This window comes from Coregonus lavaretus, assembly GCF_964263955.1.
Source record: "Coregonus lavaretus genome assembly, chromosome: 27".
Lineage (NCBI taxonomy): Eukaryota > Metazoa > Chordata > Actinopteri > Salmoniformes > Salmonidae > Coregonus > Coregonus lavaretus.
In genome coordinates this window covers 30,123,508-30,137,945 of record NC_140014.1, presented here as the reverse complement: position 1 = coordinate 30,137,945, position 14,438 = coordinate 30,123,508, and the positions used below count along the sequence as shown (strand labels likewise).

Below are 14,438 nucleotides of genomic sequence, written 5' to 3'. Positions count from 1 at the left end.
AAAGGGAAACCAGCAATACACAATGTACTGTGCGTGTGAGTAAGTGTGCTGTACCTGTCGGAAGATCTCGGTGATGAAGTTGACGTTGGTCCTGGAGGAACAGAGGACTCGTCTCACCACCTCCATGTCAGTGAGGTGCTCCTCGTCCATACTACACAGGCTGGAGGAGCTGGGCTCCCTCTCCGTCAGGGTGGAGGTGTTGGAGTGGGACTGCTCCTGCTCACACCCCATCCCTCTGTCCAGGCTGTCTGCACTGGGGCCCAGGTCCTCCCCCAGGCCATGTCCCCGCGCTGCCAGCCCTGCTGCTGCCCTCTGGAACACAACCAGAGAAACACAACCACCATTATAGCTTCCATAAGGCCTGGAAATGTATGTAACACAATGCATGAGTTGGAGGTTCACTAGTATATCCCACAGAGAAGTCTGAAGTCTACATACACTTAGGTTGGAGCCATTAAAACTCGTTTTTCAATCACTCCACAACATTTCTTGTTAACCAACTAGTTTTGGCAAGTCGGTTAGGACATCTACCTTGTGCATGACAAGTAATTTTTCAAACAATTGTTTACAGACATATTATTTCACTGTATCACAATTCTAGTGGGTCAGAAGTTGACTGTGCCTTTAAACAGCTTGGAAAATTCCAGAAAATGATGTCATGGCTTAGAAGCTTCTGATAGGCTAATTGACATCATTTGAGGTGTACCTGTGGATGTATTTCAAGGCCTACCTTCAAACTCAGTGCCTCTTTGCTTGACATCATGGGAAAATCTAAAGAAATCAGCCAAGACCTCAGAAAAAAAATTGTAGACCTCCACAAGTCTGGTTCATCATTGGGAGCAATTTCCAAACGCCTGAAGGTACCACATTAATCTGTACAAATAATAGTACGCAAGTATAAACACCATGGAACCACGCAGCCGTCATACCGCTGAGGAAGGAGACGCGTTCTATCTCCTAGAAATGAACGTACTTTGGTGCGAAAAGTGCAAATCAATCCCAGAACAACAGCAAAGGACCTTATGAAGATGCTGGAGGAAACAGATACAAAAGTATCTATATCCACAGTAAAACGAGTCCTATATCGACATAACCTGAAAGGCCGCTCAGCAAGGAAGAAGCCACTGCTCCAAAACCGCCATAAAAAAGCCAGACTACGGTTTGCAACTGCACATGGGGACAAAGATCTTACTTTTTGGAGAAATGTCCTCTGGTCTGATGAAACAAAAATAGAACTGTTTGGCCATAATGACCATCGTTATGTTTGGAGGAAAAAGGGGGTGCTTGCAAGCCAAAGAACACCATCCCAACCGTGAAGCACGGGGGTGGCAGCATCATGCTGTGGGGGTGCTTTGCTGCAGGAGGGACTGGTGCACTTCACAAAATAGATGGCATCATGAGGAAGGACAATTATGTGGATATATTGAAGCAACATCTCAAGACATCAGTCAGGAAGTTAAAGCTTGGTCGCAAATGGGTCTTCCAAATGAACAATGACCCCTTGCGTACTTCCAAAGTTGTGGCAAAATGGCCTAAGGACAACAAAGTCAAGGTGTTGGAGTGGCCATCACAAAGCCCTGACCTCAATCCTATAGAACATTTGTGGGGAGAACTGAAAAAGCGTGTGCGAGCAAGGAGGCCTACAAACCTGACTCAGTTACACCAGCTCTGTCAGGAGGAATGGGCCAAAATTCACCCAACTTATTGTGGGAAGCTTGTGGAAGGCTACCCGAAACGTTTGACCCAAGTTAAACAATTTAAAGGCAATGCTACCAAATACTAATTGAGTGTATGTAAACTTCTGACCCACTGGGAATGTGATGAAAGAAATAAAAGCTGAAATAAATCACTCTCTACTATTATTCTGACATTTCACATTCTTAAAATAAAGTGGTGATCCTAACTGACCTAAAACAGGGAATTTTTACTAGGATTAAATGTCAGGAATTGTGAAAAACTGAGATTAAATGTATTTGGCTACGGTGTATATAAACTTCCGACTTCAACTGTATCACAACTCAAAAGCTGTCCCAGAGGCAGTGTTTAATGTAAAGATATAGTTATGCTAACCCTGCATACCTCTGCCTGCATGGCCAACCTGGATGTTTTTTGGCACGCTCTCTATATGATTCCTAGATATAATATATACGTTGTGCTAACCCTGGCAAACTTTCCCTTCAGGTGTGTATACGGTGATTACCTGGATGTTCTTTGGAACAATCTCCCTCTCTCCGTCCACCCCGGGGATGTGTGTTCCAGTGTTGGAGCGTGGCTCCAGCCAGAAGGACACCAGCCAGCGGATGAAGATAACGCGGGCGTTGAGGAGGCTCTCCTTGGTACAGTACACTGCCTCGTTGGTCTCGGGGTCTCTCTTCACCACACTGTAGTAAGGCTTTGGTCTCATCGAAGGAACCTCTGGAGGGGGGACAGACGGAGAGAGGTTGAATAGAGAATGCAGATGTATCGCTATTCCCCTTTTCACACCATTGTGTTGACCCAACCCGTACTGTGCTGGCTTTGATGTTTCCTTTCCAGCGTGGTTCAAGTATATGGTTGATGTATAACCAGGCCAGCTCAGCTCGGCTCAGTAGTATCAAAGGGTATCAATGTACTTCTATGCACACTGCACCACTATAGTAAAATGCAAAGCTAAGAATCAGCTTTACAATGTATCTAAACAAATAACTATCTGTTTCTTTAGCTCATACTGATTCAAATTAGTCTCCTCACCCAGTATGGGATGGTACAAACTGGTCTCCTTGGAGAAGTTGGGGAATATGTGTGGCAGGTAATACTTCTTGAAGTTTCCAAACAGGAATGCAAAGCCCTTCTCGTGGTTGTCTTTACACTTCCACTCCAGACTTTTGGCCTGCAGGGGGAAAGACAACAACAAGAGACTAATGTTAACAAAGAGCATTACAGAAACAGGACCAGAGACAGGACCAGAGACACAGGGAGGGAGAGAGCAGCGCAGCCGTTAACTCAGTGTGTGTGTGTGTGTGTGTGTGTGTGTGTGTGTGTGTGAGCATACAGTACACTGCAGCAAAAGCATGCAGATGCAACTCAGCGTTAATAATGTGTATGAGCTAAACATATGAGCTATGTTGTTGATCCCGTTACATTTTGAACTGAAGTACTGCTTGTGTCCATTTTGGGTGATTTAACATTCAGGGGATTACGGTCATTTGCACTTGCCAATCTCAGCATGCAGACAGACAGATGCCCATCTCAAAAGGCTCGCTGGTAGGTAGTAGGTAATATTGCATCCATGCATGTTTACAGTGTTAGTAATTAAGGGAAGAGTACCTGGTTTACCATGTATTTCAGAAGAGCCTCCAGAAAGTATCCTGTGAGGTCTTCCTGGGCTTTATCCCCTGACTGAGGAGGGACCAGGGGACTGATCTCTTCTGGAGTCACTTGAGCTGAAGGAATGGAAGAAGAAGCTAAATAAATAAACGAGGAGATAAAAAGAATGAAAAGCACAAGAATCAGCCCCATGGGAACATCAGCCCCATGGGAACATCAGCCCCATGGGAACATCAGCCCCATGGGAACATCAGCCCCATGGGAACATCAGCCCCATGGGCTTGAATGATAATTAGGTTTGACATTGGCCATATGAGTTTGAATCTGAGATATGTTTACGCTGCATAACAGTCAACCTCAAGATATTTCCTAATAACTACAGTCACTAGCAAGGTGATAGGTGTAGAGATACTAACTCTCCTGGAGGCTGTGAGGGGGGTTGACCAGGTTGGCCAGGGTTCGAGGGCCCAGCTCTGACTGGGGAGATGGGAAGCCAGGGATCAGGCAGGCAAAGATCCATAGCTGCTCTCTCAGTGCGTTGCCCTGCAAGGCCTGCATCCATAGCAGGAACAGACGCACACCCTCCCTTCGGATCTACAGGGGTTGAGAGACACAGTCAGGAACATACTAATAGAAATATAATCTAGCCTTTCTATTTCTAGGAGCATACTATTACCAAATACCCATAGCAGTCAACACCATTGCGAAAGAGGAAGATAACAGCAAAAACAGAAGTACTACATGTAGAGAGGCAGGTTGGCTACTGGAGATGCTACTGACGAATGAAGGACCACTCTGATGTACCTTTAAAGAGTTCCCAGTGTGCAACAGCTTCTTCAGAATGAGGCCTGTGAGGAGACAACAAAACACATTACACAGAATATCAACAACCAGCCAGCCACTACCCCAGCCCTTACCATATCCACCCAGCCCCAGAACAGCCCCGCCCCCAATACTACAGCACATGTCAGAGTTCTCGGTCAGACCTGGTAGACCCTCATCCCCAGGTCCTTGGCATTCTCTGGCTTTCTCTGGGTGGCCTTTGAATCCAACTGCACAGTGGTCTCAGTGCAGTGGAAAAGGAGAGACCACCTAGTGGAGGGGTGAGGAGAGGGCAGTGCAGTGCAGGGTACTACTCTCATTCACTCTCACTCCAAATGCATGTTACAAATCATGTAGCTACAGTCAGTACTAATACAGACATTGGTAAGGGAGGAGTGTGTGGGCCACAACATTTCACTTAGGGCCCCCAAAACGCTAGGGTCGGCTCTGACTGCATGTGTGGATATGTATGTGGGTACACAGACCCGCGAGCCACTGCAGCCCCTCATGATGAGTTCACCCCCATTAAAGTTTTTCTCATCCCTGATCTAGAGCAAAAAACCCACTTTCCCAAAACACGTGCAGACTCATCCAATAAAGACGTCCACACTCAATCAATGGCAGCACAACATGTACAAGGGCCTAGTACAAATGTACCTATGCTGTGGAACTGCCATCGTCCTTGTATTCGCTCTGGTAGGAGTTGCAGAATTTTCTGTTAACAGAACATAGAATACAACAGTCAGGAATGGTATGAAGGCTAGTGTCAGTTTTACTACCGCGTTGAAACAAATTAATCCATCTTCATTGGAGAATATAATGGCAATTGTCCAAAGAACATCAGTTGCCTCGCCTCTCTGTTGTGGATGAGGTAATTCAGCCAAGCGGTAGACATCTCTGACTCAATATGAAGAAGACCATGAGGCAACCTGGGAGAGGTGAGGTGAAGACACCTTTCCAGGGAAATCTTTGAAAGGGAGACTAGGGAGACTAGTTTGGCTAATCTCACACATTTCAACACCTGCAACTACTTAATCCCAGTCACCTAGTCTGACACTCTCATGGAGAGGAAAGGCAGTTCTCTCAGGGAAACTTTTAAAATATCACTGGCCTTAGATGTGAGATCAACTGCAGCAGGAAGACTAGGCCCTACCTGTAAGGAGACTATGAAGATGTAATGCCACATTACTCATTCACACTGATAAAAAGGCCACTAGCTGTTTGGTAAACAGACACCCATTTTGTTTAGACCAAAAATCTGCCTCTCAGCTCACTGGGTCTATAAATATCACACAAGACAAGACAATGCCTACAGTGTGTGTGTGTGTGTGATCATTTTGAATCTTGAAATCTAAATGGAACATCTTGCTATGGCCTTCAGGCCTCACTGAGCTTGGCCTCCAGTCCATTCTAATAATATCCTGTGGGTGGTCACCAGGCACACGCCTGTATGTGTGTGTGTGTGTGTGTGTGTGTGTGTGTGTGTGTGTGCGCATGTGGACTTTCCATGACCCCACACTCAAGGTCTGGGGGATATTTCACACATGGGGATTGAGGAGTTATCAAGCCAACATTAGAAAACACTTAGAAAGAAGCACTCTAATTTCTGATTTACAGTAGCCTACACATTAACCTGCTTGGGGGGGAATGTTAGGCCAACTCTCCGTTACACCTACTCCATTCTGCTTTCTATGCATTCTGTATATTGTTGACCAATCAAGTCTGAATCCATCCCTCTCAAAATAATTGTGACACTCATTTAAAACAACCCCTCAATATTGCAGAAGTAACTGTCTTACCTCGAATATGAAAAGAATGGAGTCAAGTTCTTCCCTTTGTGATTTGTGACCTGCAAAAGAGAAGTGAATGTGAGGAAGTGTCAGAAACAATACCTGTGACACCATGACTAGCGACTGTAAAACATCCAGTAATAATAATGTGAATATAACATTCAGGCCAACAAACCAGACTATTCTCGAACTTGTATTCTCACCTTTTTGTTTGAGACTGACTTCAATGATGACTAAGTTCTCAAAGAACACATAGTAGATGTGAGAGTAGTACTGGTCAAAGAAATGCTTCAGGTCCCCCGACTCTGCATTTTCTGCAGAGCGAGAGAGACAGAATGAGAGAGAGAAAGAGAGAAAGAAAGAAAGAAAGAGCGAAAGAAAGAAAGAAAGAGCGAAAGAAAGAAAGAAAGAGCGAAAGAAAGAAAGAAAGAGAGCGAAAGAAAGAAGGAAAGAGCGAAAGAAAGAAAGAAAGAAAGAGAGAGCGAAAGAACGAAAGAAAGAACGAAAGAACGAAAGAAAGAGAAAGAGAGAGATAGAGGAGAGAAAGAGAGAGGAGAGAAAGAGAGAGGAGAGGGAGAGAGAAATAGGGGAGAGGAGAAAGATGTACTGTTAATCACACAGCAATGCAAACTTTGTACAGCCATTGAAGAGGAGTGTGACAACATTCCACAGGCCACAATCAACAGCCTGATCAACTCTATGCGAAGGAGATGTGTTGCGCTGCATGAGGCAAATGTTTGTCACACCAGATACTGAGTGGTTTTCTGATCCACGCCCCTACTTTTTATTTTTTTAAGGTATCTGTGACCAATAGATGCATATCTGTATTCCCAGTCATGTGAAATCCATAGATTAGGGCCTAATGAATGTATTTCAATTGACGGATTTCCTTATATGAACTGCAACACAGTCAAATCTTTAAAACTGTAAAATTCTCTCTCCTCCCCATGGTAAAATGTGTCAAATTGCAGGAAATTGTTTTATGATGGTCATACCAAGGATCATGTAGACATTTTATTTTGAATTTTAGGACACCTTTAAGTATAAAAAAATATATATATAATTTTTTTGGGGATGAAACATTGAATTTGGTCTTATTGCTATTAGCACATAGAAACGCATTGAATAACAGATTCATACAAGGAAAAACAGTCAAAAAATACATCAAAAGGAAGTTTGTTTTGAAGTGTCTGTCCGATATCTGAGAGATATAAGAAAGATCAGGAAATTATTTATATACTTTTTGACCATATTTAACCCCTTTTTTTGCCACTAAACTACTTCCACCTTTTTTTTTTTAACTGGTACCGGGCTACCTTCAGACGAGTCTTGTGAGGCTTGTGGGCGTCCTAGAGCAAAACCGACATGTACGTGTTCGTGAGAATCTCACCTTTCCATAGAGGGGTCATAATTGTTTGCCGAACGGTTCGGACACTACAGACGTTTTCACGAGAAGACCGGTTTTCGGGATGTCTCCTGGTCTGACAAACACAGCTGTAGCTCTGCCACCTGTGGAAGGCCGACATCGGCGGATGCGGTGGATTGATATGCAGCCCATGCTAAAAACCGATATCACTAGCTTAATTGGTCTACAGACAATACGCAAACAGGGCCGACAGAGCGTAGCGCAGTGTTGCAATGTCGTTTTTCATCACAAAAGTGTAATCCGCCCAGTCATTCGACCTGTAAATTGAGACCCGACATGTCATTCCTTGCGAAGACTGAGGGGCAGTATTGAGTGATTTTTTTGCAAGCTTCCTTTTTTCTGCTTTTATTTCGAGAGTGGTGTTTTGGACAGCTCAGAGACAGAGCAGAGCCCTGAGGGCCCATCTACAGGTGGTTCATAGCCCCTTGATTCATCATCTCCCCGGCCTGGTTCATCACCTCCCGTGCCCCTTTCCCCAACGCCCCTTCTCACCAAAACCCAATGTACCGACCAGGCGCACCGTTGCCCTCTGCCCTGCAACTCCATCAACCTGCGCCCCATCTCCCCGACCCAGGTCCAATGGCCGGAAGAGGAAGACAGCTGAGGATCCTTTGGACACTGACATTATGCAGCAGATTGATGACTTAAAGAAACAGAGTTACAGAAACGGAAGCAAAGGCCGTCTATGACGTCACGGTACAATGGATGGTGTCTATTCCTGCTGATCAATGTCTCCCATTTCTCAGGGACATGATGATGTACTTTCACTGGACCATGGATCAGTACTGTGTCCGCTCTGTCCACTCTCGAGGGAGACAGAGTCTCACCCCAGAAACTGGTGTTGTGTGCTTTTCTTTTGTTATTCACTGTGTTTTTTATATATTGACTTATTTCCTCATTCACATGTTACTGGCATTTACTTTGTGTCTTTTCTCTTATTTCCCCTTTCATCACACTTTCACCTGTGTATTACATTGTTTTACATATCACTATTTTCCTCGTGATAGTAAATAAACATCTAAAAAGGTACGCAAATGTATTAGCCTGGTTATTTGTACTTGTGGCAGAAAATATTACTGTTTTCAATCAGTCACTCAGTAAACTTGTACTGCTTTGCACATGAGCTATGTAGATGATGTTAATGTCTTGGGGGTCTTTATTGTCTACAGCTGGACACTAACCCATGTACCATGGCAGGAAGGTCTCCATTGAAAGGCCACAACACATCACCATGCACAACCCTGTTATGTAGATGAGGTTAATGTCTCGAGGGTCTGTCCTTATTGTCTACAGCTGGACAGCCATTCTCACCCATGTACCATAAAAGGAAAGTATTTGATGAAAGGCCACTACACATGACACAAGGTTAGGTAAATGTCTTGAGGGTCTAGCCTCCAAACAAATATGAAAAATTAAAACAAGGATGAAGTGACTGTCATTATGTTAGTCTTTATTGTGATTTGTAAAGCGTGAATAAGAAAGACAGCTAAATCCAAACAGCAAAACCAAGCGTGTAGGCCCACATGTCATAAACAGACATCGACCAGAAGAAGAGAACGTACATGCGTACATGTTTTCCAAAGCACACTCCAACGTTTATATGTTTCTTGGGTCCTGCAAGTCTCCACTCTCCTGGACGCAGGTCCTCAGTGGTTGTGGAGTGGTCAACAAACGTGGGGTGGATGTACCGTGTTGATGACTGTGTTGTCAATGACTAGTGTCTGTGGTGCAAAGCTAATTGTGGAGGGCCATGCAGGCCTTCACAATGGTCTCTGGGGCAAGCTCAAGGGCTCTTCCTAGGATCCTCCATCTTGCAGCAAGGATCCCAAAGCAGTTCTCTGAAATTCTTATGGCTCTTGAGTGGCGGTAGTTGTAGATCTTCTTGGTGTCATCTAAGGCCAGAAGAACTTTTGAATAAAATAAGCATTTCCATTAGTATTGAACAGGAACATGAAGGTTATGAAATGTTTACTGCTTTGGACCCTATTCTCTTACTAAGATGCCTGTTCACTTTTATGCATATCATTACAATGTCTATATTGGTATAATTTTCATATCATATGTATATAGTCACATGTATTTAGCGTATCTTACCTGGATATGGTCGTGTTAGGTTTACCCTCAGAGGGAATGCCTCGTATCCCATGAAGACATATGGGCTCGGTGTTTGGGTCCCCAGCAAGCACTCTGGCCTTGGTAGCGGCAGCTGGCCTGCAATGAGTTGGGAGCCGAACTTGCTTCGTTTAGAAGATTACCGCATCTCCCTCCTGACCATATGCGCCCACGTCGATCACGGTGAAGTGGTACCTTGCATCGCAGACTGCCGTCAGGACCATTTGAGAAAAAGCCCTTGTAGTTGTAGTACTAGCTGCCCGAGTTTGCCGGAGCTCGGATCCAATAATGTTTTCTGTCGACAGCTCCTGCACAAAACTGATATTTCAAACGATCCCCAAAATCTCTGGAGATTGCTGCCCATTTTGTAGCAATTGCAATTCAAAAAGAGACATGTTTGCTTCTGCTTCTGTGGCTAAAAAGTAGTGTTGTAAAGCACATAACACCAGACTAGGCTGGCATGTAGCTAGCTAGCTAGTATTTGTAAACAGGCATAATACCGGATCGGAAGTTCAAATGTTGTCACTATCTAGAGTCAAAAAGAGTGCCTCGGCCCCTTTTGCTTGGTAAGCTCGCACGGAGTGGAGGTTGTAGCCGCCTTTAAACTGATTTATATGGGGACTTTTTTTATCATTATGCTAATTAGATTTCCACAGGGGCACTGACATCAACTCTAGGGGATTAAAACAGCAACAACATAAAAAATCTTACGCTAACTTTGCTACCGCTGCTGGAAAAAATAGTTGAATTAGCCTTGAGGGTCTGCTGCCCAGAGCCTTACTAACTTCATTTACACACTAATCAGCCAGGGAGGGTCTTGTGAAGGACACCGCCAGGATAGTGTTGATAAGCCAGCCAGAGGGAAAACAGAACAGGAAAAGAGAGGCACATGGAAGCATGCATGTCCTCCTGTCTTGTCCAATCTCCCTGAAGCCTGGAGAATCTCAGGGAAGAGGCTTTTAAATCCCCTGTGACATCATTTAGGCTACCCCTGTAATCCTGAACAGAGCTAGAGAGGAGAGATGGAGAAGTCATGGGAGAGACAGGAAGAGAGGTTGTGTGATTCAGCAAAGTAAGATACTTCCAAAAGTTATTTTTTTTCTCGTCTGAATCACAAAAAAAATACTTGGCCTAAAGCAGCAACTCAGGAGGAACCATTTAAGAAAACTCTCTCTCACAGGTGCCACACACACACACACATAGGTGCCACACACAGACACACAGGTGCCACACACAGACACACAGGTGCCACACACAGACACACAAGAACACACACAGACACACAGGTGCCACACACAGACACACATACTTCTCTGACCTCTCGGTGCTACGGAGCATATCTCAAATAACTGATGAAAGAGACTCAGTGAACTGCAGCCAAGAAACACAATTCTGAGACTGATTTTTCACTTTAAAATGTATGCCAAACAAAAAACAATGACTGCAAAGTTAAACAAACCCTACTACTCCATGCACAAGGACAACATTGAACAATTTCCACAGAAACTTTTACAAAAACACATTTATTTGAAGAACAGTGTAGATGCAAGGTTTGGTAACAGAACAACGGTTTGTGCTGTTTGTGCGTCATTCTGTTCCCAAACTTTGCATCTGCACTGTTCTTCAAGTGCAATCATTGTTTTTTGTTTTTTGTTTGACTTGCATTTTAAAGTGAACAACCTGAGTCTCAGCATCATTCTGTTACTGTGGAATTGCCCAGTACCATTACACAAAGCTCAAACACCTCTCCTTAACAACACTGTCCTCTCTATGACAGTCCATCTCCATCACTGCAACACCTCTCAGCTCAGCACGTGACATATCCAACCAAACCAACATGAAGAAAAAAAGAAATTGGGCCAAAGGTCCTAACTAATCCTAACAAATTTTGACATGGCTTGGCTGAAGAACTTCACTTGTCGACAGGTAATATTCCTATCTACCAAACTGTACACACAGATCCAAAGAATCCTAAAACAGAAAACCTCTTTCATAATCCAGCTTCCTCAGTTTGCCCAGTTGAGGGCCAGCCTAGCTTGGGGAATGGGGGCATGTTCTTGTTGACTTGCTCTGCTGAGATAGCAGCAAGCCAAACAGCAGTATTCCAGTTCCAAAATAGAACACTCGGAAGAGAAGAGTCTCTTTATCAGAAAGAGGTAGCATGCGTCTGAAATGGCACCCTATTCCCTATATACAGAGCTGTGAAAAAGTATTTGCCCCCTTTCTGATTTTCTCTATTTTTGCATATTTTTGATACTGAATGTTATCAGATCTTCAACCAAAACCTAATATTAGATCAAGGGAACCTGAGTTTACAAATAACAAAACAAATTGATACTTATTTTATTTATGTAATTAACAAAGTTATGCAACAATTCCCCTGTGTGAAAAAGTAATTGCCCCCTTACACTCAATAACTGGTTGTGCCACCTTCAACTGCAATGACTGCAACCAAATGCTTCCTGTACTTGTTGATCAGTCTCTCACATCGCTGTGGAGGAATTTTGGCCCACTCTTGCATGCATAACTGCTTTAACTCAGCGACATTTGTGGGTTTAAAGCATGACCTGCTTGTTTCAAGTCCTGCCACAACATCTCAATGGGGATTAGGTCTGGACTTTGACTAGGCCATTTCAAAACTTCAAATGTTTTGCTTATTAACCATTTTCATGTAGACTTGATTGTGTGTTTTGGATCATTGTCTTGTTTCATGACCCAGCTGCGCTTCGGCTTCAGCTCACAGACAGATGGCCTGACGTTCTCCTGTAGAATTCTCTGATACAGAGCAGAATTCATGGTTCCTTCTATTAAGGCAAGTCGTCCAGGTCCTGAGGCAGCAAAGCATCCCCAAACCATCACACTACCACCACCATGCTGGACCATTGGTATAAGGTTCTTACTGTGGAATGCAGTGTTTGGTTTTCGCCAGACATAAAATGAGACCCATCTCGTCCAAAAAGTTTAGTCAAGTTTGCCAAAAAGCACCTGGAAGCACCTGGATGATCATCAAGACTCTTGGAATAATGTTCTATGGACAGATGAGTCAAAAGTATACCTTTTTGGACGACAAGGGTCCCATTATGCCTGGCGAAAACCAACATTTTAAAATGTGTATTTTTCCATATATAGACACACCCTGTGTTTTAATAAAATCAACTATATGTACTGAGCTTGTCTGACACTTTAAGCACGCTGTTTGATTAAATAATTAAGACACACAAATGACTCAAGAGGGAGCCAGAGATCAAGATAGCCTAACTAGAAGAAAGATACCTGTTCCCAACTCTCCTCCTCCCGCTGCTGCTGGCCTTCGCAGATCCTGCCGTTACACTCCTGAAGTTGCCGGTAATAGGCAACACCAGGCGTCGGCAACCTTTTCCATTTGGAGTGCCAATTTATCTTACCATTTCTACCGATCTGCGTATCAGTTATGATTTGCATATGCACATTTTTGTGGAACAGTTTAATTTAATTTATAATAGTCTTTGTAACTCAAAATCATTGTCATGTGGTTAATATAAATTACATCTAAAATAAAATTATACAAATCTAAAAGTAACTTCTATTGCCATTGCCAACTACATAAAAATATCATACATAAAGACAGCAAATAAAAACATTGCAGCCTGCAGGTAGAAAATATCCTGATAAAATGAAATATCCTATAAATCACAATGGCTACGCATGTCTGTCTGCAACCAACCTTAAACATTGTATCAACTATCAACTGTATCTGGCTCGAAGCTCCAGCTAGCAAACTTGCAACATTGTATAAAATACAGCTGTAAGCTATTTGAGCAAGGGATAAGAAGTAATCAGGTATTTTATGACATTTCCACTGGATTAGAGCATTACATTAGCTGGAATTAATTGTCAAATACAATGAGTAACTATTGTCATTCTCAATGGGTTCTATAAACAGACTTTGTTTACTTTCTGTTTGAGGTGAATATTATATATATATATATATATATATTTTTATTAGAAGCCCCACAGCTCATTAGTTGTGGTGAATTAAGACAATCAGAAATACTACCAGACATCCCCAAATGGGCTCATTTATAGGCCTACATTTGCACACAGGTCAGGTAGCACGTCCTTACTCAACATTGAACGATGCGCTCCAAACAAAAGACAATGAATAAATTGTCAAAACTCGTAAATGGAAGGAAATAAACCAAAACTTATTTCTCACAAATGTAGCATAGGTTGTGAGCTCTGCAAACAATGTGTCCACTCCGACAATGAGAACGGTACACGACTGTAATAATAATATATTGAATGCATTAACAGAAATACCGTAAAATGGAGGGAGAGAGCGCATTCTGGAGAGAGATGTGCATCTTAGCCACACTACCCTTCTTGGACTGTGGCATCCCAGCGGCCTCCTCAATGGTTTAATCCACTGAGACAGGCGCGAATCAGACAGCCGTCTCATATGCCATGACATTTTTTGTATCTATTTGCAACTGCTCGACTAAAATAAATCTCGGTCGACCAACAGCCTATCGACCAGTCGACTAACTGGGGTCAGCCCTAGATGGCGCCGACAGATATGGCAGCTCTGCTTCTAGCTCCTAAGCAACATTGCAGTATTTTGTTTTTTTTGTGTGTTATTTCTTACACTATTAGCCCAGAATTTGTTTTGTGTTATTACAAACAGCCGGAAATAACTTTTGAATATCTGAGTGGCGGTAACTCACCAGCATTATGACCACGAATACGACTTTCCCAAATTGGATCATTTGTTCGTACCACCCAGGGCAATTTAACTTATTCCAGAGGCTGCTCCAAAACACAGCCGGCGGAGAAGAGGTATTTGGAGTGGACTTCTAGTCCGACTCAGGAGGCATGCACACCATCCACCGCTTCTGAGTATATTACTCGCTAATGATCAGTCTCTGGATAATAAAGTAGACGAGCTCAGGGCGAGGATCTCCTTCAAGAGAGACATCAGGGATTGTAACATACTCTGTTTCACG

The 14,438-nt window shown here is 43.4% G+C and overlaps 1 protein-coding gene across 1 annotated transcript in view; it reads right to left on the bottom strand.

Annotated features, from left to right (window-relative positions):
* Window positions 1-14,438, bottom strand: part of ralgapa1 (Ral GTPase activating protein catalytic subunit alpha 1) — a 108,311-nt gene that overhangs the window by 77,634 nt on the left and 16,239 nt on the right. Inside the window, exons 2-10 of the mRNA XM_084144627.1 lie at window positions 6,122-6,232; window positions 5,928-5,977; window positions 4,786-4,843; window positions 4,111-4,154; window positions 3,723-3,900; window positions 3,307-3,422; window positions 2,731-2,869; window positions 2,201-2,415; window positions 55-312 (exon numbers count right to left, since the gene is read on the bottom strand). Of these exons, the coding sequence (XP_084000753.1) occupies window positions 55-312; window positions 2,201-2,415; window positions 2,731-2,869; window positions 3,307-3,422; window positions 3,723-3,900; window positions 4,111-4,154; window positions 4,786-4,843; window positions 5,928-5,977; window positions 6,122-6,232 (1,169 nt within the window). The remainder of the gene's footprint in view (window positions 1-54; window positions 313-2,200; window positions 2,416-2,730; window positions 2,870-3,306; window positions 3,423-3,722; window positions 3,901-4,110; window positions 4,155-4,785; window positions 4,844-5,927; window positions 5,978-6,121; window positions 6,233-14,438) is intronic.